The sequence below is a fragment of the Ranitomeya variabilis genome, chromosome 8, assembly GCF_051348905.1.
Source record: "Ranitomeya variabilis isolate aRanVar5 chromosome 8, aRanVar5.hap1, whole genome shotgun sequence".
NCBI classification, from domain to species: domain Eukaryota; kingdom Metazoa; phylum Chordata; class Amphibia; order Anura; family Dendrobatidae; genus Ranitomeya; species Ranitomeya variabilis.
In genome coordinates, this window is record NC_135239.1 from 204,591,214 (window position 1) to 204,606,427 (window position 15,214).

Below are 15,214 nucleotides of genomic sequence, written 5' to 3' on the forward strand. Positions count from 1 at the left end.
AGGATCGCAGTCAGAAATTTGGGCTTAATGATGTTTCTTTCAGGTGTTTGGATGGTTATTATGGGGATCCGATTCTTGGATCTGGCCAACAATGTCGCCCCTGCCCTTGTCCTGGGTATCCTGGCACTCAGAATTACCACGGTAGCTCTTGCTACGCTGACCGCGAGTCCGGACACATCGTTTGCCTGTGTGCGCCTGGTTATACAGGTAAGAGAGGTGAATGATCCAAGGGACGAGAGACGGCCGAGGGATCCGCAGTAGTATTTGTTAACCTCTTAAAGGGGTTGTCCAGGAAATAAACAAATGGTTAAAAAAAAAAAATGAAGGAAGCCACCTTCAGCTCCAGTTGCTGCTGTCAGAGGTAGGAGCTGACTGTATGGCACAGCCGGCATCCGTTACACCTATCTATACACCTGCCATGCACGGCGTATGTCGGGGTTAAAAAGTAATTTCTATGCCGTATTTCCGTCAGTTTTCTTGGTAACTTTTTGGGGTCCACACGACTTTTTGATCACGGTTCTAACGCCTGATATCTTGTCGATCAGGTCCGCGGTGCGATCGCTGCTCCCCTGGATACTTTGGGAATCCTGACCAAGATGGAGGAGAGTGCCGGCCCTGCCAGTGCAACAACAACATCGACCCCAGCGACCCGGACGCCTGCGACTCCCGGACGGGCATGTGCTTGAAATGCCTGTACAGCACGGACGGACATCACTGCGGGGAGTGCAAGGCCGGCTACTTTGGGAGCGCCATCCTGCGCAACTGCCGCCGTACGTAGTCAGATGGCAGCGCCGGCGGTCTGTATCCCCCTGTGCCGCATTATTACCTCCTCCATTACAGGTTGTACGTGCAATGACCTGGGCACGCTGCAGTCTCACTGCTCCAGAGACACCTGCTACTGCGACCGGGTGAGCGGACATTGCCCCTGCCGAGCAAACGTGGTCGGCAAGAACTGCGACCAATGTGCAAATAACTTCTGGAACTTCGGAGCAGACTTGGGCTGCGAGGCTTGTGCCTGTGTTCCCAGCCATTCCCTGAGACAGGACTGCAATGTGGTGAGTCTCCATGGCACTTATCCTGCTGACTCACAGCGGACATCTTCTCTGATCAGTCACTTACTTCTCTTCTCCTGTCAGCCCAGACCACCATAAATACTTCTAATAGTAATCGCGCCCTCTTTGTGTCCCCTCAGCAATGTCACCTTTTCTGATCTCGTACAGTAGTAATGTTCCCAACGATCTTTGCCCTACACAGCACAAGTCCTCTTTTGCCCCATATAGTAATTTAATATCTTTATTCCCTCATTAATCGAGCTCCCTATGCACCAACGTGAATCAAAATAACTGAAAATCACCTTGCCCCGTTACCACAATGATTAGTGGGGTCCTATCACCAAAACCTATTGTCCGTGGACCAACGCAGGAGGCGCAATACAGTCACGACACTTACATCATTATTAAGTCTGGGGACGTAGAAGAACATCCAGATCCTTCTCTACAAGTGACTCTCCTAGTTTTACTCCCCCTAGAACATATGATGTCCGTATATTATTACACCCAGATCCTTCTCTACAAGTGACTCTCCTAGTTTTACTCCTCTAGAACATATGATGTCCGCATATTATTACACCCAGGTCCTTCTCCTCAAGTGACTCTCCTAATTTTACTCCTCTAGAACATATGATTCTGCAGATTATTATACCCAGATCCTTCTCTACAATTGACTCTCCTAGTGTTACTCCCCCCTAAAACATATGATGTCCGCATATTATTATTATACTCAGATCCTTCTCTACAAGTGACTTTCCTAGTTTTACTCCTCTAGAACATATGATGTCCGCATATTATTACACCCAAATCCTTCTCTGCAAGAGACTCTCCTAGTTTTACTCCTCTAGAACATATTATGTCTGCATATTATTACACCCAGATCCTTCTCTGCAATACTCTCCTAGTTTTACTCCTCTAGAACATATTATATCCACATATTATTACACCCAAATCCTTCTCTGCAAGAGAGTCTCCTAGTTTTACTCAAGAACATATGATTCTGCATATTATTATACCCAGATCCTTCTCCTCAAGTGACTCTCCTAGTTTTACTCCTCTAGGACATATGATGTCAGCATATTATTACACCCAAATCCTTCTCTGCAAGAGACTCTCCTAGTTTTACTCCTCTAGAACATGATGATGTCCGCATATTATTATACCCAGATCCTTCTCTGCAAGAGACTCTCCTAGTTTTACTCCTCTAGAACATATGATTCTGCATATTATTATATCCAGATCCTTCTCCTCAAGTGACTCTTCTAGTTTTACTCCTCTAGGACATATGATGTCCGCATTTTATTACACCCAGATCCTTCTCTACAAGTGACTCTCCTACTTTTACTCTCCATAGAACATATAATGTCCGCATTTTATTACACCCAGATCCTTCTCTACAAGAGACTCTCCTAGTTTTACTCTTTAGTCCTGATCCTGAGACCCCTATTAATTGCTCAGAAGACCGCTGAGAAGTGTGCCGCTCAGGAGGTCTGAACAGACTTTCGGTTGAACCCATGCTCCGCCCTGTGTGTTCTTGCCTCCTGAGCTGTGGACTTCACACCGTCTCTATGTCTGATCGGTAGGGGTCTCCAGATTGGGCCCCCACTGTCCTGCTGGGAATTAAAAAGCCCCCCCCCCAAAAAAAAAAATAAAATAAATAAAAATAATAAATTTGCAAACGTTTAACTTCTTTTGAATAAATTAATCATTGAAAAAAAATGTTGTAGGCAGGCGTTTATTTCCTTATTTTTGACTGTCTGCGTTGCCTCCTCCAGTACACAGGGCAGTGTCACTGTCGGCCGGGGTTTGGAGGAAGAATCTGCTCTCACTGCCAAGAGAATTACTGGGGAGACCCACAGCGCAGATGTGAAGGTACGGCGACTGCCGGGGGGTTCATCCATTGCCCCCTTGGGAGGTGAGAGACTATGGCTTCCTCGGCTGCTTGCCCGGTATTGTCAGCCTGTCCTGTCCTAGGTGCCAGACACCTGATAACTGGCAGCAGCCGCCTTCTGTCTGCGTCACTAGCACCTCTCACCTTCTGGATGACCCTTTAGACCCTAATCTGACTACTGACAACCATCCCATGATCAGATTCTCTCTCTTTCCTCCATAGCTTGTAACTGTGACTCCTACGGCTCTGAGATCCAGCAGTGCGACCACCTGACCGGCGTCTGCCGATGTAGAGAAGGGTTCACTGGGCGACGGTGCGACCAATGTGCCAGGGGCTTCCGGGATAACTTCCCCAGGTGCTCGGCCTGTCACCAGTGCTTCCATCAATGGGACAGTATAATCGCCGGGCTCCAGAACCAGCTCCGTGCGATCCAGAAGAAAGTGTCCGACCTCCAGGAAGGGGGAGAAGCTCCGGAGATCAGCAACAGCCTGATCCGAGACCTGGACGACAAGCTGAGGATCGTCAAACAGATCATCGGAGATGGCGGCATCGAGGGGACCCGCATGCTGGAGCAGATGAACAAACTGGTCAACAAAATAAGGTGCAGCTTACTATTATAATGATTCAATGCCTCACCATTTCCAGGATTTCTGCTTGTTGTCACAAAGTGGGAATATTTTTTAGCTTAGGTTAAAACCTGTACAAGCTTAAAGCAGATCTGTCGCCAGATTTTACAGTAGAAGCTGTATACATTATTAAATAGATATCTTAGACTGGATGAAGCTGATAGACTTGCTCTGAAAATCCATGTCATAAACATGGTATAATACTTTAAAGGGAACCTGTCACCTGAATTTGGCGGGATCAGTTTTGGGTCATATGGGCGGGGTTTTCGGGTGTTTGATTCACCCTTTCCTTACCCGCTGGCTGCATGCTGGCCGCAATATTGGATTGAAGTTCATGCTGTGTCCTCCGTAGTACACGCCTGCGCAAGGAAAGATTGCCTTGCGCAGTCGTGTACTACGGAGGACACAGCATGAACTTCAATCCAATATTGCGGCCAGCATGCAGCCAGCGGGTAAGGAAAGGGTGAATCACACACCCGAAAACCCCGCCCATATGACCCAAAACTGGTCCCGCCAAATTCAGGTGACAGGTTCCCTTTAAGAAAATTTAAACACAATCTCCGCCCACCTAGTCTGATTGACAACTCCTCATAGTCCCTCCTCCCAGCTGCTGAATCTCCGCCCACCTAGTCTGATTGACAACTCCTCAGAGTCCCTCCCCCAGCTGCTGAATCTCCACCCACCTAGTCTGATTGACAGTGTTCAAGTGTCTTTTCTGCTACTGAATTTCAGCTCATCTAGCTTCACTTCTGGCTCTCTAAAGTCTCTCCTCGCTGTTGCTGAATCTATGTCCAACCTGCAGACAGGTATCAGAGGTCCTGGATACCGCAGACAGGTAGCAGAGGTGCTGACAACCGCAGGCAGGCAGCAGAGGTTCTGGAGATTGCAGACAGGAAAAGGAGGTCCTGGACACTGTAGAAAGATTGCAGAGGTACTGGAAGCCACAGGTCGACAGGAGACATCCTGAAGACTGCAGACAGCTAGCAGAGGTCCTGGAGACTGTAGAAAGATTGAAGAGGTACTAGAAGCCGCAGGCAGACAGGAGACACATTGAAAAATGCAGACAGATAGAAGTACTGGAAGCCGCAGGCAGACAGGAGACGTCCCGAAGACTACAGACAGGTAGCAAAGATACTAGAAGTTGCAGGCAGACAGGGGACGTCCTGAAGACTGCAGATAGGTAGCAGAGGTGCTGGAAGTTCGCAGACAGGTAGCAGAGGTCCTGGAAGACCGGGAAGAGGCCATGGCGTACCAAGAACCTAAGAGTCTTAATACTAAGACAAAGGTGTGGGCCTTATATAAGCCTAAGTAGAGGATCACATGGGGGCATGCCAGACCTACTGCAAAGCCTGACGTTGAGCACAAGAGATTTTAGTGAACCGAGGTGAAGGGAGAGGAGTCAAGACCCGGGATAGGTGTGTAACAAGCTCCTCAGTGTCCCTCCTCCTTGCTGCTGTTCAATCTCTCCCCACCTAGCCTTGCTGACAGTTCCTCAGTGTCGCTCCTCCCTGCTGCTGCAGAGATCTCACCTGGCTCCGTACAAGCTGCGGCTGTCAGTCAGGCTGGGTGGGCAGAGACTGAATAGTGAGCTTTCTCATTCTTTAGCTGGACTCATAAAATGCTGCTCTAAAACATTGGTGCAAAGTCTCAGGGAGGAAGAAACATATGTACCACTGATATATTTAGTACGCGGATTATCTGGGCTTGATAGTGTAGCAAACCCTCAGGTGGGAGAAGTATTAGGTTTTATATGGGTGTAAATAAACAGGTCACCCAATCTCTGACAGCAAGTAACGATCTTAGAAATAGTAAGAAATTACACACAAAATATATTAGAAAGTATTAGAGACACCTGGATGTGCACTGGAGCTGGATACACAAAGTGGGAAAATGCTCAAATCCCAAAAGCTGCAAATGATGATGCTGGCCATTTTTGCATGTAATTTGGCTACATTTATCAAGAAAGTAGCCAGAGAATGTCATTGTGGCTTATTGAACGCTGGTGTAACTCCCTGAGTAACTTCTTTTTAGATCATTAGAGCTGTTAGATCTCTACATCCCTATACAGAGCTGCAAACACCCTGCATAGGGTTGAATGGTTAAATACCTGCAGCCACCACCAGGGGGAGCTCGGGTGCTTATGACCTTGAACTCAACATTGTACAGGAGGCTCCCTCTAGTGGTGACTGCAGGTATTTTTTTTAATCATTTAACTTGTTTATGCTGCAGATTTGGAGCTCTGTATCAGAAAAACTCACCATATCGTGAAGTTATTATATAATTGATGGCCATTCACTTCACAGTTGTCGTGGAGTTTTATTTTTATCATTCCAAGTTTAATACTGGTGTGTAATCTATTGGAGGTCACCATCAGTCATTCTCTCTGGGACAGCGAGACGCAGTATGACATCAGGGCAGAGTTAAATTTAGACATCCAGTGTTTATAATGGCGGAGAGCGGCGGTGCTATTTATGGCAGAGTGTTTATGACGAAGGGTCTTTAATGCTTTATTTTCTAGGACGGAGGTGGCTCAGCTTTCCTATCAGCTCCATTCCCAGGAGAAAAAAATGAATGATACTCAGAGCAAAGACAGAAAGCAAAAAGGAAAACTGGAGAAGCTGACCCTGGACCTGATCCTGGTCAATGACACCATGCACATACTGAAAACGCAGATCGAGGCCATAGCAGCCTCAGGCTTCAATGGTAAAGTCACCGCATGAGTGTATCGGGGGTCTTCTGAGGCTACAGTACTGGTGGCCTAGGCTTAGAATATCAGATTGGACCCAGCGATCAGCACCTTACATCTGGTTGTGGCCGTGTCTGGTACTGCAGGTCAAGAATGCGACCGAGCTGCAGCACCAGTCACAGCCTGAATGATGGCGCTATACCAGGCAGGCAAAAAATGAAGTCAGCTGTTTAGCTTAAGTGTCAGGAGATGGGCTCCCGATAATCTGGGTATTGGGGTAGTCTACCAATTTTGTAGTCCCCGAAACCCTTTTAATCAAGCCACATGCTGCCAAAACTGGTACCAAGATGCTGAAGAGAAGGAGAAGGTGATAAAGAGGGGGATGGAGATCATCAGGAGGGTGAAAAGAAGAGAAGAAATCACCAAGATGGAAGAGCCGTTCCAGATCTTGGACATCCTCACTGCCTGTTCCGGATCTTGGACATCCACACTGCCTGTTCCGGATCTTGGACATCCTCACTGCCCGTTACAGATCTTGGACATCCTCACTGCCCGTTCCAGATCTTGGACATCCTCACTGCCCGTTCCAGATCTTGGACATCCTCACTGCCCGTTCCAGATCTTGGACATCCTCACTGCCCGTTCCAGATCTTGGACATCCTCACTGCCCGTTCCAGATCTTGGACATCCTCACTGCCCGTTCCAGATCTTGGACATCCTCACTGCCCGTTCCAGATCTTGGACATCCTCACTGCCCGTTCCAGATCTTGGACATCCTCACTGCCCTTTCCAGATCTTGGACATCCTCACTGCCCGTTCCAGATCTTGGACATCCTCACTGCCCGTTCCGGATCTTGGACATCCACACTGCCTGTTCCGGATCTTGGACATCCTCACTGCCCGTTCCGGATCTTGGACATCCTCACTGCCCGTTACAGATCTTGGACATCCTCACTGCCCGTTCCGGATCTTGGACATCCTCACTGCCCGTTACAGATCTTGGACATCCTCACTGCCCGTTACGGATCTTGGACATCCTCACTGCCCGTTACGGATCTTGGACATCCTCACTGCCCGTTACAGATCTTGGACATCCTCACTGCCTGTTACAGATCTTGGACATCCTCACTGCTAAGTGCATTGGGGCCCTTTTAGGTTTTTCTATGGGACCCGATGGATACTTGTTGCACCCCTGGAAAAATCATGTTCATAAAACAAAGAGGATGAAAAAAATAAACTCTGTAGATGTAAAGTTCTCAGTAGATAGACCCCTTTGAGAAGGCCTCCTCCATCATTACCTGGATCCTATGTATGTCGGCCTTCATCTTTCTCTAGACAAACATTTCTTTCGTTGCTATTTCAGGCAACTGTCTCCAAAATAAGTTTTATTGTTAAAGAAAAAAAAATCTGGTGAGAAAGAAAGTTCTTTCTGGTCCTTTCAAGCCTTTGACCACCTCAGAGATTAATCTGACATTGGAGATTATTTCTGCTATCGAGTCCTCCTAGATTTCGACATTATCTTCTAAGAAATGATAGACTTGTTCTGCCAAAATAAATGAAAGGTTCTGCCAACAAAGTCCCCATAGACGGCTCAATAAACAAGAGAAAGAGTCGGGCCATTATTCTGTCCCAGAGGACCTGATTCCAGAGAAGTGTCACTTACTGGGCTGCTTGCTGCAGTTTTGATAAAATCAGTTTTCTCTGCTGCAGATGTAACAGTTCTCGGAATGTTGAGCTTTGTATAACCCCCGCCCACACCACTTATTGGCTGCTTCCCCTATGAACAGTGGTGGGGGCGGGGTTACACAAAGCAGGACTACATGGCACGAGACACCTAGTCCTGTAGTGATAATCTGCTGATAAAACACTGATTTTACTGAAAGGACAACAAGCAGCCCAGTATGTGACACATCGCTGGAAACAGGGTCTCTGCCCCTACATCCTGCTGCTGCCAGATTTCTTTTAAAGGGTATTTAATAAAGACTAGAGACTTTACTTCTCCTCCAAAAGGAAGAGACACCATATCTCCTAGAAGTCATGACGTGGCCTTAATCATTAGATAATATTATGTCCAATGCACATGAGATTCCCCACTTCTGACTTGGGTATAATTTTGCATTTTGCAGAGTCGTACGGCAGCATATTGAGGTCCTACTTACAGTCTACAGATGCCGAGCAGCTGGTCAATGGTTCTGTATCTGGAGATGACAGCCCCGTGCACCAATCCAGACAGATACGGCTGGAGACGGAGAGGCTTCTGAAGGAGAACCTGGACAGCTACCGCAGAAACATGACCGCCCAGAAGACATCCCTCAAAGAAATTCAGAAGAAGGTTAAGGATCTAAATGTCTTCAAGATCAATGAGAAGGTAACGAGGGCTGACGTAAGGGTGGCAGCATGGTCCGTAATAGTGGATTTACAGAAATACATAATGAAAGGTCCAGGACCATAATACACAGTTTTTAGGTTCTTCTTCCTTAGGTTGTCCTCCTGGTGCAACTGCTCTGGGCTTCACAGTGTTCAGATTAGTCAACTCTTCCATCAGATTTTATGGCTTTCTTTAAAAGAAAAAAAAAATGGTAGTTGCAGTCTTAGAAAACTTTCCCAAGTTTTTATCTGTGGGGCTCTGACAATCAATAAAACAAAGGGCCAGAATTGCTCAGTTGGGCACAGCTCTTCTCCGAGACTAAAAATGGTCTTTTGATTGAACCCATCCTTCGCGATCAGTGGGGGTCTCATCAGCTGGATGCCCACCGATCAAAACCTTCGATTTCACTGTTTTTTCGGTGGCAACTGCACTTCTACAAAAGCTGGAAATTTAGGCAACACTAAGCCAAATCCAGAAACTGTTCATTTCTGGTAGGACATCTTCTACTAGCCTTGTGAATTAGTCATAAGGCGCAGTGTCCTAAGTAGAGTCTCATGACTAATTTTGGGTATCTCCATTTTGGCAGATTTGTGGTGCCCCCGGTGATAAACCCTGTGACGACTCTCCATGTGGAGGAGCAAACTGCAGAGATGACCAAGGCCTGAGGAAATGTGGTGGAGAAAACTGTAATGGAGCAGTGCCTATCTCCGCCAAGGCCCTACTGACCGCACAGAATGTGAAACAAGACCTGGAAAACTTGGGGAATCAACTTGGTGACATCTCTGAGAAGGTACCTGGGGTCCAATAGTGATATGGAGCCATGGGTGGTAGCATTGTGTGCTGATGACCAGTGCTTTAGGTGCTCCTGACTGGCATTGACCGCATGTCTCGTAGATTCAAGTGGTCCAGGGAATTGCACAGGAGGCAAAGGAGCAAAGTGAGTCCACACTGAGCAAAGCCAAGGACGCAAAGAGACGAATTGAGGACTCTACCGAAAAACTGAGAGCTTTTATTGGCAAGATCAAAGACTTCCTGACCGGTAAGAATGCAGATTTAGGAGGCAGGTTGTTTTAATCTCTATTAGGATCTCAAAAATTAGTAAAAGTTGATGGAAGAGGGCGTCCAAACTCAATGTTTAGCTGACAATGAAATTCTTGCCTACAGAGGAAGGAGCCGACCCGGAGAGCATCGAGCAAGTGGCCAGGAAAGTGCTGAACATCTCTCTTCCCGCCAGTCCGGGAGACATTGCCACGCTCTTGACCCAAATCAAGGAGACCATCGGGAACCTCAGCGGGGTGGATGTGGTCCTCAATACTACTTCTGAGGGGCTGGCCTCAGCCAAAGCCCTCCTAGAAGAAGCCAATGAAGCCTGGTAAGCGATGGAAGTGGTGGTTTACCACGTGCATCTGGTATCATGGAGAAAAGCTTCACTCCTTGATTGCTAAATGCATTCAGTGAGACAACCCCTTTAAGAAAAGTGTCCCCATTTCGAGCTTTGACTATGTCATGTGACATCTCGGGGGAAACTCCTTTATAAAGGGCTTTTCCTAAGATCAGAAATGCAATCAGTAAGTTATTTTCTTAAAGCCGTAAGTTATCAGTTACAACAGGTCCGTCCGCTGGAACCCCAGTGATCACAGGAAAGGCCCGTGCTGCATTATAAAGTCGGGGTGCGCATGCTTCACCCCTTCCATTCATTGTCTATTGGACTGCCGGAAATAGTGTTGTACTCGGGCTTCCCCAACAGTCCCATAGAGAATGAATGGAGTGGAGCTCGAGCATGTGCAGCAAGACCGTGTCCTGCAGAGCCCCATTCTTGGCTTTTTCTCTCATTCTCATGACAGCCAAGTGCCCCTGTGTTTGGACCCCCAGCAATCAGTATGTTATCTCATATCCAATGATCAGGGATAACGTGCAATTTTGGGAAAATTGTTTAAAGGAAGGGTAGCACCAAGCCCATTGATTGGCTGCAGTGGTCACATGTGGTGAGGCGGCACATTATCGCTGTTGCAGTCAAGTAAACAGGTACCTGCAGAAAGGAAAGCAGCGACAGTCTGATATACCAGGTGATGACCTCATTATTTTAATCCATTTTCCCCTCGCTATGCCAATTTTTGTCTGATCCCATAAAACCCCTTTAAGTTGCTGTCTATGCAGAGCGCTGTAAGACAAAACAATGTGGTTCCGGATGGCTATTTACATTAAGCTACAATTTTTCCAGCAGGGACAGGGTTAATTTCTGACCCTCTGAGGTTTTCTTTTTAATAAGCTGTTTACCCCCTGAATGTATTAGAGAATTAACCCCGAAGTCCCCGGTACACGGTCGAGCAGACATTCCAGATGTGTCCGTACAAGATCCACGGCCCCCTATAGTGCAAACCGCTTATTTTTCCCCCAATGGGATGAGAGCGGTTCATGCAGTTCCCGCTGTGCAGCCCTATAGTTTGTCATTGTGATTCCCTCCAAACCAAGAATTTCCAAATTCTGAGATCTCAACCCCAAGTAAAAAAAAATAAAAAGAGGAAAAATCTAATTTCCTTTCCCCATTAGGGTTCCTGCCACTAGATCCCCAATCTCTGCACAGAAGGGTCTGGTGCTCGTCAGCTTGATCCCAGAAATACCAGTTGCTGCCCCCTCACTTGTTCGGTAACACGTCGGGCTGTTTCCAAACCAAATTTTGAGCCCCCAATCTGAGGACCCCACAGTTGCTGCCAACAACCTCCCCAATAGCTCATAGTGTATACGTTCATCCTGCTTTCCCGGCTCCTGAACAGCAGATCTGCGGCTTCTGTAGAAACTCATCACCCGAATTTACCCTTCAAGGAAACCATTAATATCGCCACGAGGCGGAATGTGAAGCGCCGCTATCATACGAGCTCAGTGTGTGTGTGTCGCCTCATATCTGTCCTGTGTTCTGCCCTCATCCGCACAGGGAACGGGCTGAGGGGGTGAGCGGGAACATCACCGAGGCCAAAAGCCTTCTAGACGCCGCCGGGGACAAAGCGAAGTCCGCAGAGAAAGCTGTAAATGAGTCCAGGCAGATGGTGAACCGGCTGAGGAAGAGCGTAGAAAAAGTGAGGACATGATATCTGTCTACTGTTCCATCTATCTATTATCTATCAATTATCTATCCTTCTATGTAGCTATTATCTATCTTATCTATTTATCTATCAATTTCTTATCTATATCTATCATCTATTAATCTATCTATTATCTATCTATCTATTATCTATATCTATCAATTATCTATCCTTCTATATATATATTATCTATCCATTTCTTATCTATCATCTATCTATAATCTATCTATCTATTATCTATCTATAATCTATCTATTAATCTATATATTATCTATTTATCTATCTGTCTATTATCTATCTATTAATCTATCTATTATCTATCTTATCTATTTATCTATTATCTATCTATATATCTATTATCTAGCTATCTATATATCTATCAGCTAGCTATCTATTAATCTATATATTATCTATTTATCTATTATCTATCTGTCTATTAATCTATATATTATCTATCTCTCTATCCTCCTGAGCCGCAGTTCTCTTGCAGACAGCAGCAGGTTTTCATCCCTTATTTCTCTACATATATTTTTGTTATTGCTCCTATGCATTACAATAATAACAATGTTTTATGTACACAGCTCCTATGCAGATCGATGCGTCTCCTTGGTTACAAACAGGCAGTGTTACCTTCCTTCTGCCGCCTATAGGACAGCGGGAGGTGAGGAGCGAGAGCAGCTTGTGACTGTGACCGGTTCTGTGTTTTTGCTTCCAGTCCGTGAATACGATGGCCGCAGTGGAGGAGAAGGAGATGTCCATCATGAATCGCTTGGGAGATCTGTCAAAGAAAGTGGAAGAATTAATAAAGAAGGTTGAGTCCAACAGGGATCTGGCTACTGAGGCCAGCGAGAAGGCTACCAAAGCCTTCACAGCCACCGACGGGCTCGAAGAGGTACAAAACCAATTTAGACCGGATCAAAACATAACTTTGTGAATCCTTCGTTTTCTCCACCATAACGATCTCGAGAAGATACATCAGATTTTCTTCACTAGTCACATCCAGAGCTGCAATCAGACTTCTCTGCTCAGACACAAGCCCTGGCCATCTGGTCACAGCCCTCTCGTGCACTGAGCACTGGGTAATGGCCTCTGCTCAGAAAACGGTGCAGCTTTGGATGTGAATGGAGTAAAAAGTTACAAAATATGGGTAGAAAGTTCTTATATCCAGGGCCGGTTTTAGGCAAAGTTTAAAATGTGGCCCCAAATGCTAACACATTGCACATCACACAGAAGCATTTCTGCTGTATTTACATGCGCTGATCTCAGGCCACTAAATGAGTGCGATCGACACTTGTTCAACGCTTGTTTCCCGGCCTCTTTCCATTGTCTGAGAAAGAATGATGGGGACAGAACAATCACTAGTAGATCACTAACAGATCACCATACAGGATCATGTTATCAGCAGCATAACTACAGTTTACACCGGCGACGTCCTGCTGAGAACTAGGATTTCTCTTCCGGCATAAACAATCCAATCACTCGATGAATAGGCAGCATTTTGCTCGTTTAGTATAATACAACCCATAGTCCTCCACATAGTATAATGTGCACCTCAGTCCTCCACATTGTAAAATGCACACCCCATAGTCCTCCATATAATATAATGTGCACCTCAGTCCTCCATATTGTAAAATGCACACCTCATAGTCCTCCATATAATATAATGTGCACCTCAGTCCTCCATATAGTAAAATGCACACCCCATAGTCCTCCATATAATATAATGTGCACATCAGTCCTCCATATAGTATAATACACTCCTCACCTCTCCTCGTGCCCGCGCTGCTCCCTGCACTGCCTGGCACACAGTGAGTGCGCGATGACATGATCGCGCACACACAGTGTCTGAGGCAGAGCCGGGAATGATGGGACAGGGAGCGTCGGCTGACGTTCTCTCCTCCATCATTGCGTTGAACTGTACCGGCAGACGCCGGTAGAGTTCAATGGGGCAGGGAAGTTGGCACTGGTGGCAGGTGGGCCCCTTGCCTCACAGGGGCCCAATAACGTCTGCGTCCAAACCGGACCTCCACAGCTGAGAGGTTAGGGGTCTGTCCTGAGGTTGTGAGAGTCGCCCATCATGTTTTCGTCTTACCTTTTCATTACAACATTTTAGGAGATGGATGAAGTAAAAAAGAAATACAAGGAGCTGAAGGACAAGGTTGGCGGAGCGGACACGTCATCGGAGACGGCCATGCAGAAAGTGAAGCGGATCACAGACGAAGCTCAGGACTTATTAAAGAAAGCGACTGACGCAAAGGCCAAGCTGGACGGTCAGTGACCACCAGACCTCGTAGTGACAGCCCCCCTTATCATGTGTAATAGGGGCCCTGACGACTCCCTCTATACTCCTCGATACCACCGGCTGGGTGGAGGACTGTAGCCAGTCCCAGTCACTTACATGGGACTTGCGGCATAGCTGGGTGATTAGGGGGGCGACACTGAACCAGTCCCGTGTCCGCTTCCTGCCGAGGATCAATAGGGGGTCTCAAAAGTAGGACCCATCTGATTTTTATAGGGATTTCCTGATAACAAGATGTTATAAAAAAAAATTCAGATTCTCATAAATCCAAATTTCTTTGTCATGTGAATTCAGTCAGCAGCCCTTGAGCGAATGTGTAAAATGGTGAAAAAAGAAATAATACTCAACTTGCGGCTCATCTGTTCCGTTGCCGCAGCCTCTTTACTGCTTCATTATGCGGGACATCTGCTATCTTCACTCTGAGCCAGGACGCCCGGCGCTGTGATGTCACTACATATGTCGTGATGTCACAGGGTGCGCCTCTCAAGGCGCTGATCTGGCCTCTGGCGACACAGGTCAGAAGCTCCGGCGCACAGGGAAGATGGAGGAAGAGGATGTCATACGCGCTGGAGCATTAAAGAAGAGGAGTAGGGAGCTGCAGAGAGGACCGTCCGGGGGGCCGCAGCGTTGGACAGGTGATCACTATGTGAGGTTTTTGTGTTTTTTCACCCTTATGTTTTGGAGTATAATAAGGCACATGCCATTTACGGTGAATGAATTTGATGCAAGTCACATTTTCAGCCAAAATGGGAACTGAAGTGCCGAATTAGAGTTTTGGCAGATTCCCTCATCAGGGGAGTCCGATTTGAGACACCTCAGCGATTTCTGGTATTTTCATAGTGAACGTGTCACGGGTTCACCACGATAGAGAGGAGCCAGAAGAACGCAGCGTCTGATTTCTTGTACTTCCACACTGATTAGAAGCACTTCATCTTCATATTAGACAGTGCAGGCTTCTGCTAGCAGTGCTGGGGTTAATCTGTTCAGCGGAGAGCTCCTGGAGCTTTCCTGCTTTAATGCTCTCAGCTGTTCAGTGTTGGCCACTCTCCTCTGCTATATATACTGGCCTCTGGCAAGCAGGCATTGCCAGAGTTAATTCTATACTGCCTGGTTTGGGAACTGAAGGTGTTGGTTGTTTGAGGTGTTTTTTGGGAGACTGTTGTGTGGTGAATGGTGATTTGTCTGTGTGCATATCCTCATCCTCTCCTATTTGGA

General features: G+C 46.7%; 1 protein-coding gene and 1 long non-coding RNA gene across 5 annotated transcripts in view; one reads left to right on the top strand and one right to left on the bottom strand.

Moving 5' to 3' along the window:
* The window catches only part of LOC143787556 (laminin subunit beta-1-like), a 64,616-nt gene that overhangs the window by 47,878 nt on the left and 1,524 nt on the right, over positions 1 to 15,214 (top strand). For all 4 annotated transcript variants that reach the window (XM_077276407.1, XM_077276404.1, XM_077276406.1 and 1 more), the window contains exons 22-34: positions 44 to 207; positions 546 to 770; positions 841 to 1,055; positions 2,825 to 2,921; positions 3,163 to 3,541; positions 6,085 to 6,269; positions 8,379 to 8,620; positions 9,207 to 9,410; positions 9,515 to 9,659; positions 9,785 to 9,992; positions 11,553 to 11,694; positions 12,416 to 12,592; positions 13,814 to 13,970. In XM_077276407.1, coding sequence (XP_077132522.1) covers positions 44 to 207; positions 546 to 770; positions 841 to 1,055; positions 2,825 to 2,921; positions 3,163 to 3,541; positions 6,085 to 6,269; positions 8,379 to 8,620; positions 9,207 to 9,410; positions 9,515 to 9,659; positions 9,785 to 9,992; positions 11,553 to 11,694; positions 12,416 to 12,592; positions 13,814 to 13,970 — 2,540 coding nt within the window. The remainder of the gene's footprint in view (positions 1 to 43; positions 208 to 545; positions 771 to 840; positions 1,056 to 2,824; positions 2,922 to 3,162; positions 3,542 to 6,084; positions 6,270 to 8,378; positions 8,621 to 9,206; positions 9,411 to 9,514; positions 9,660 to 9,784; positions 9,993 to 11,552; positions 11,695 to 12,415; positions 12,593 to 13,813; positions 13,971 to 15,214) is intronic.
* Positions 1 to 15,214, bottom strand: part of LOC143787560 (uncharacterized) — a 131,168-nt gene that overhangs the window by 28,535 nt on the left and 87,419 nt on the right. The window contains exon 5 of the long non-coding RNA XR_013218396.1: positions 12,331 to 12,478. This is a non-coding gene — a long non-coding RNA (uncharacterized LOC143787560). The remainder of the gene's footprint in view (positions 1 to 12,330; positions 12,479 to 15,214) is intronic.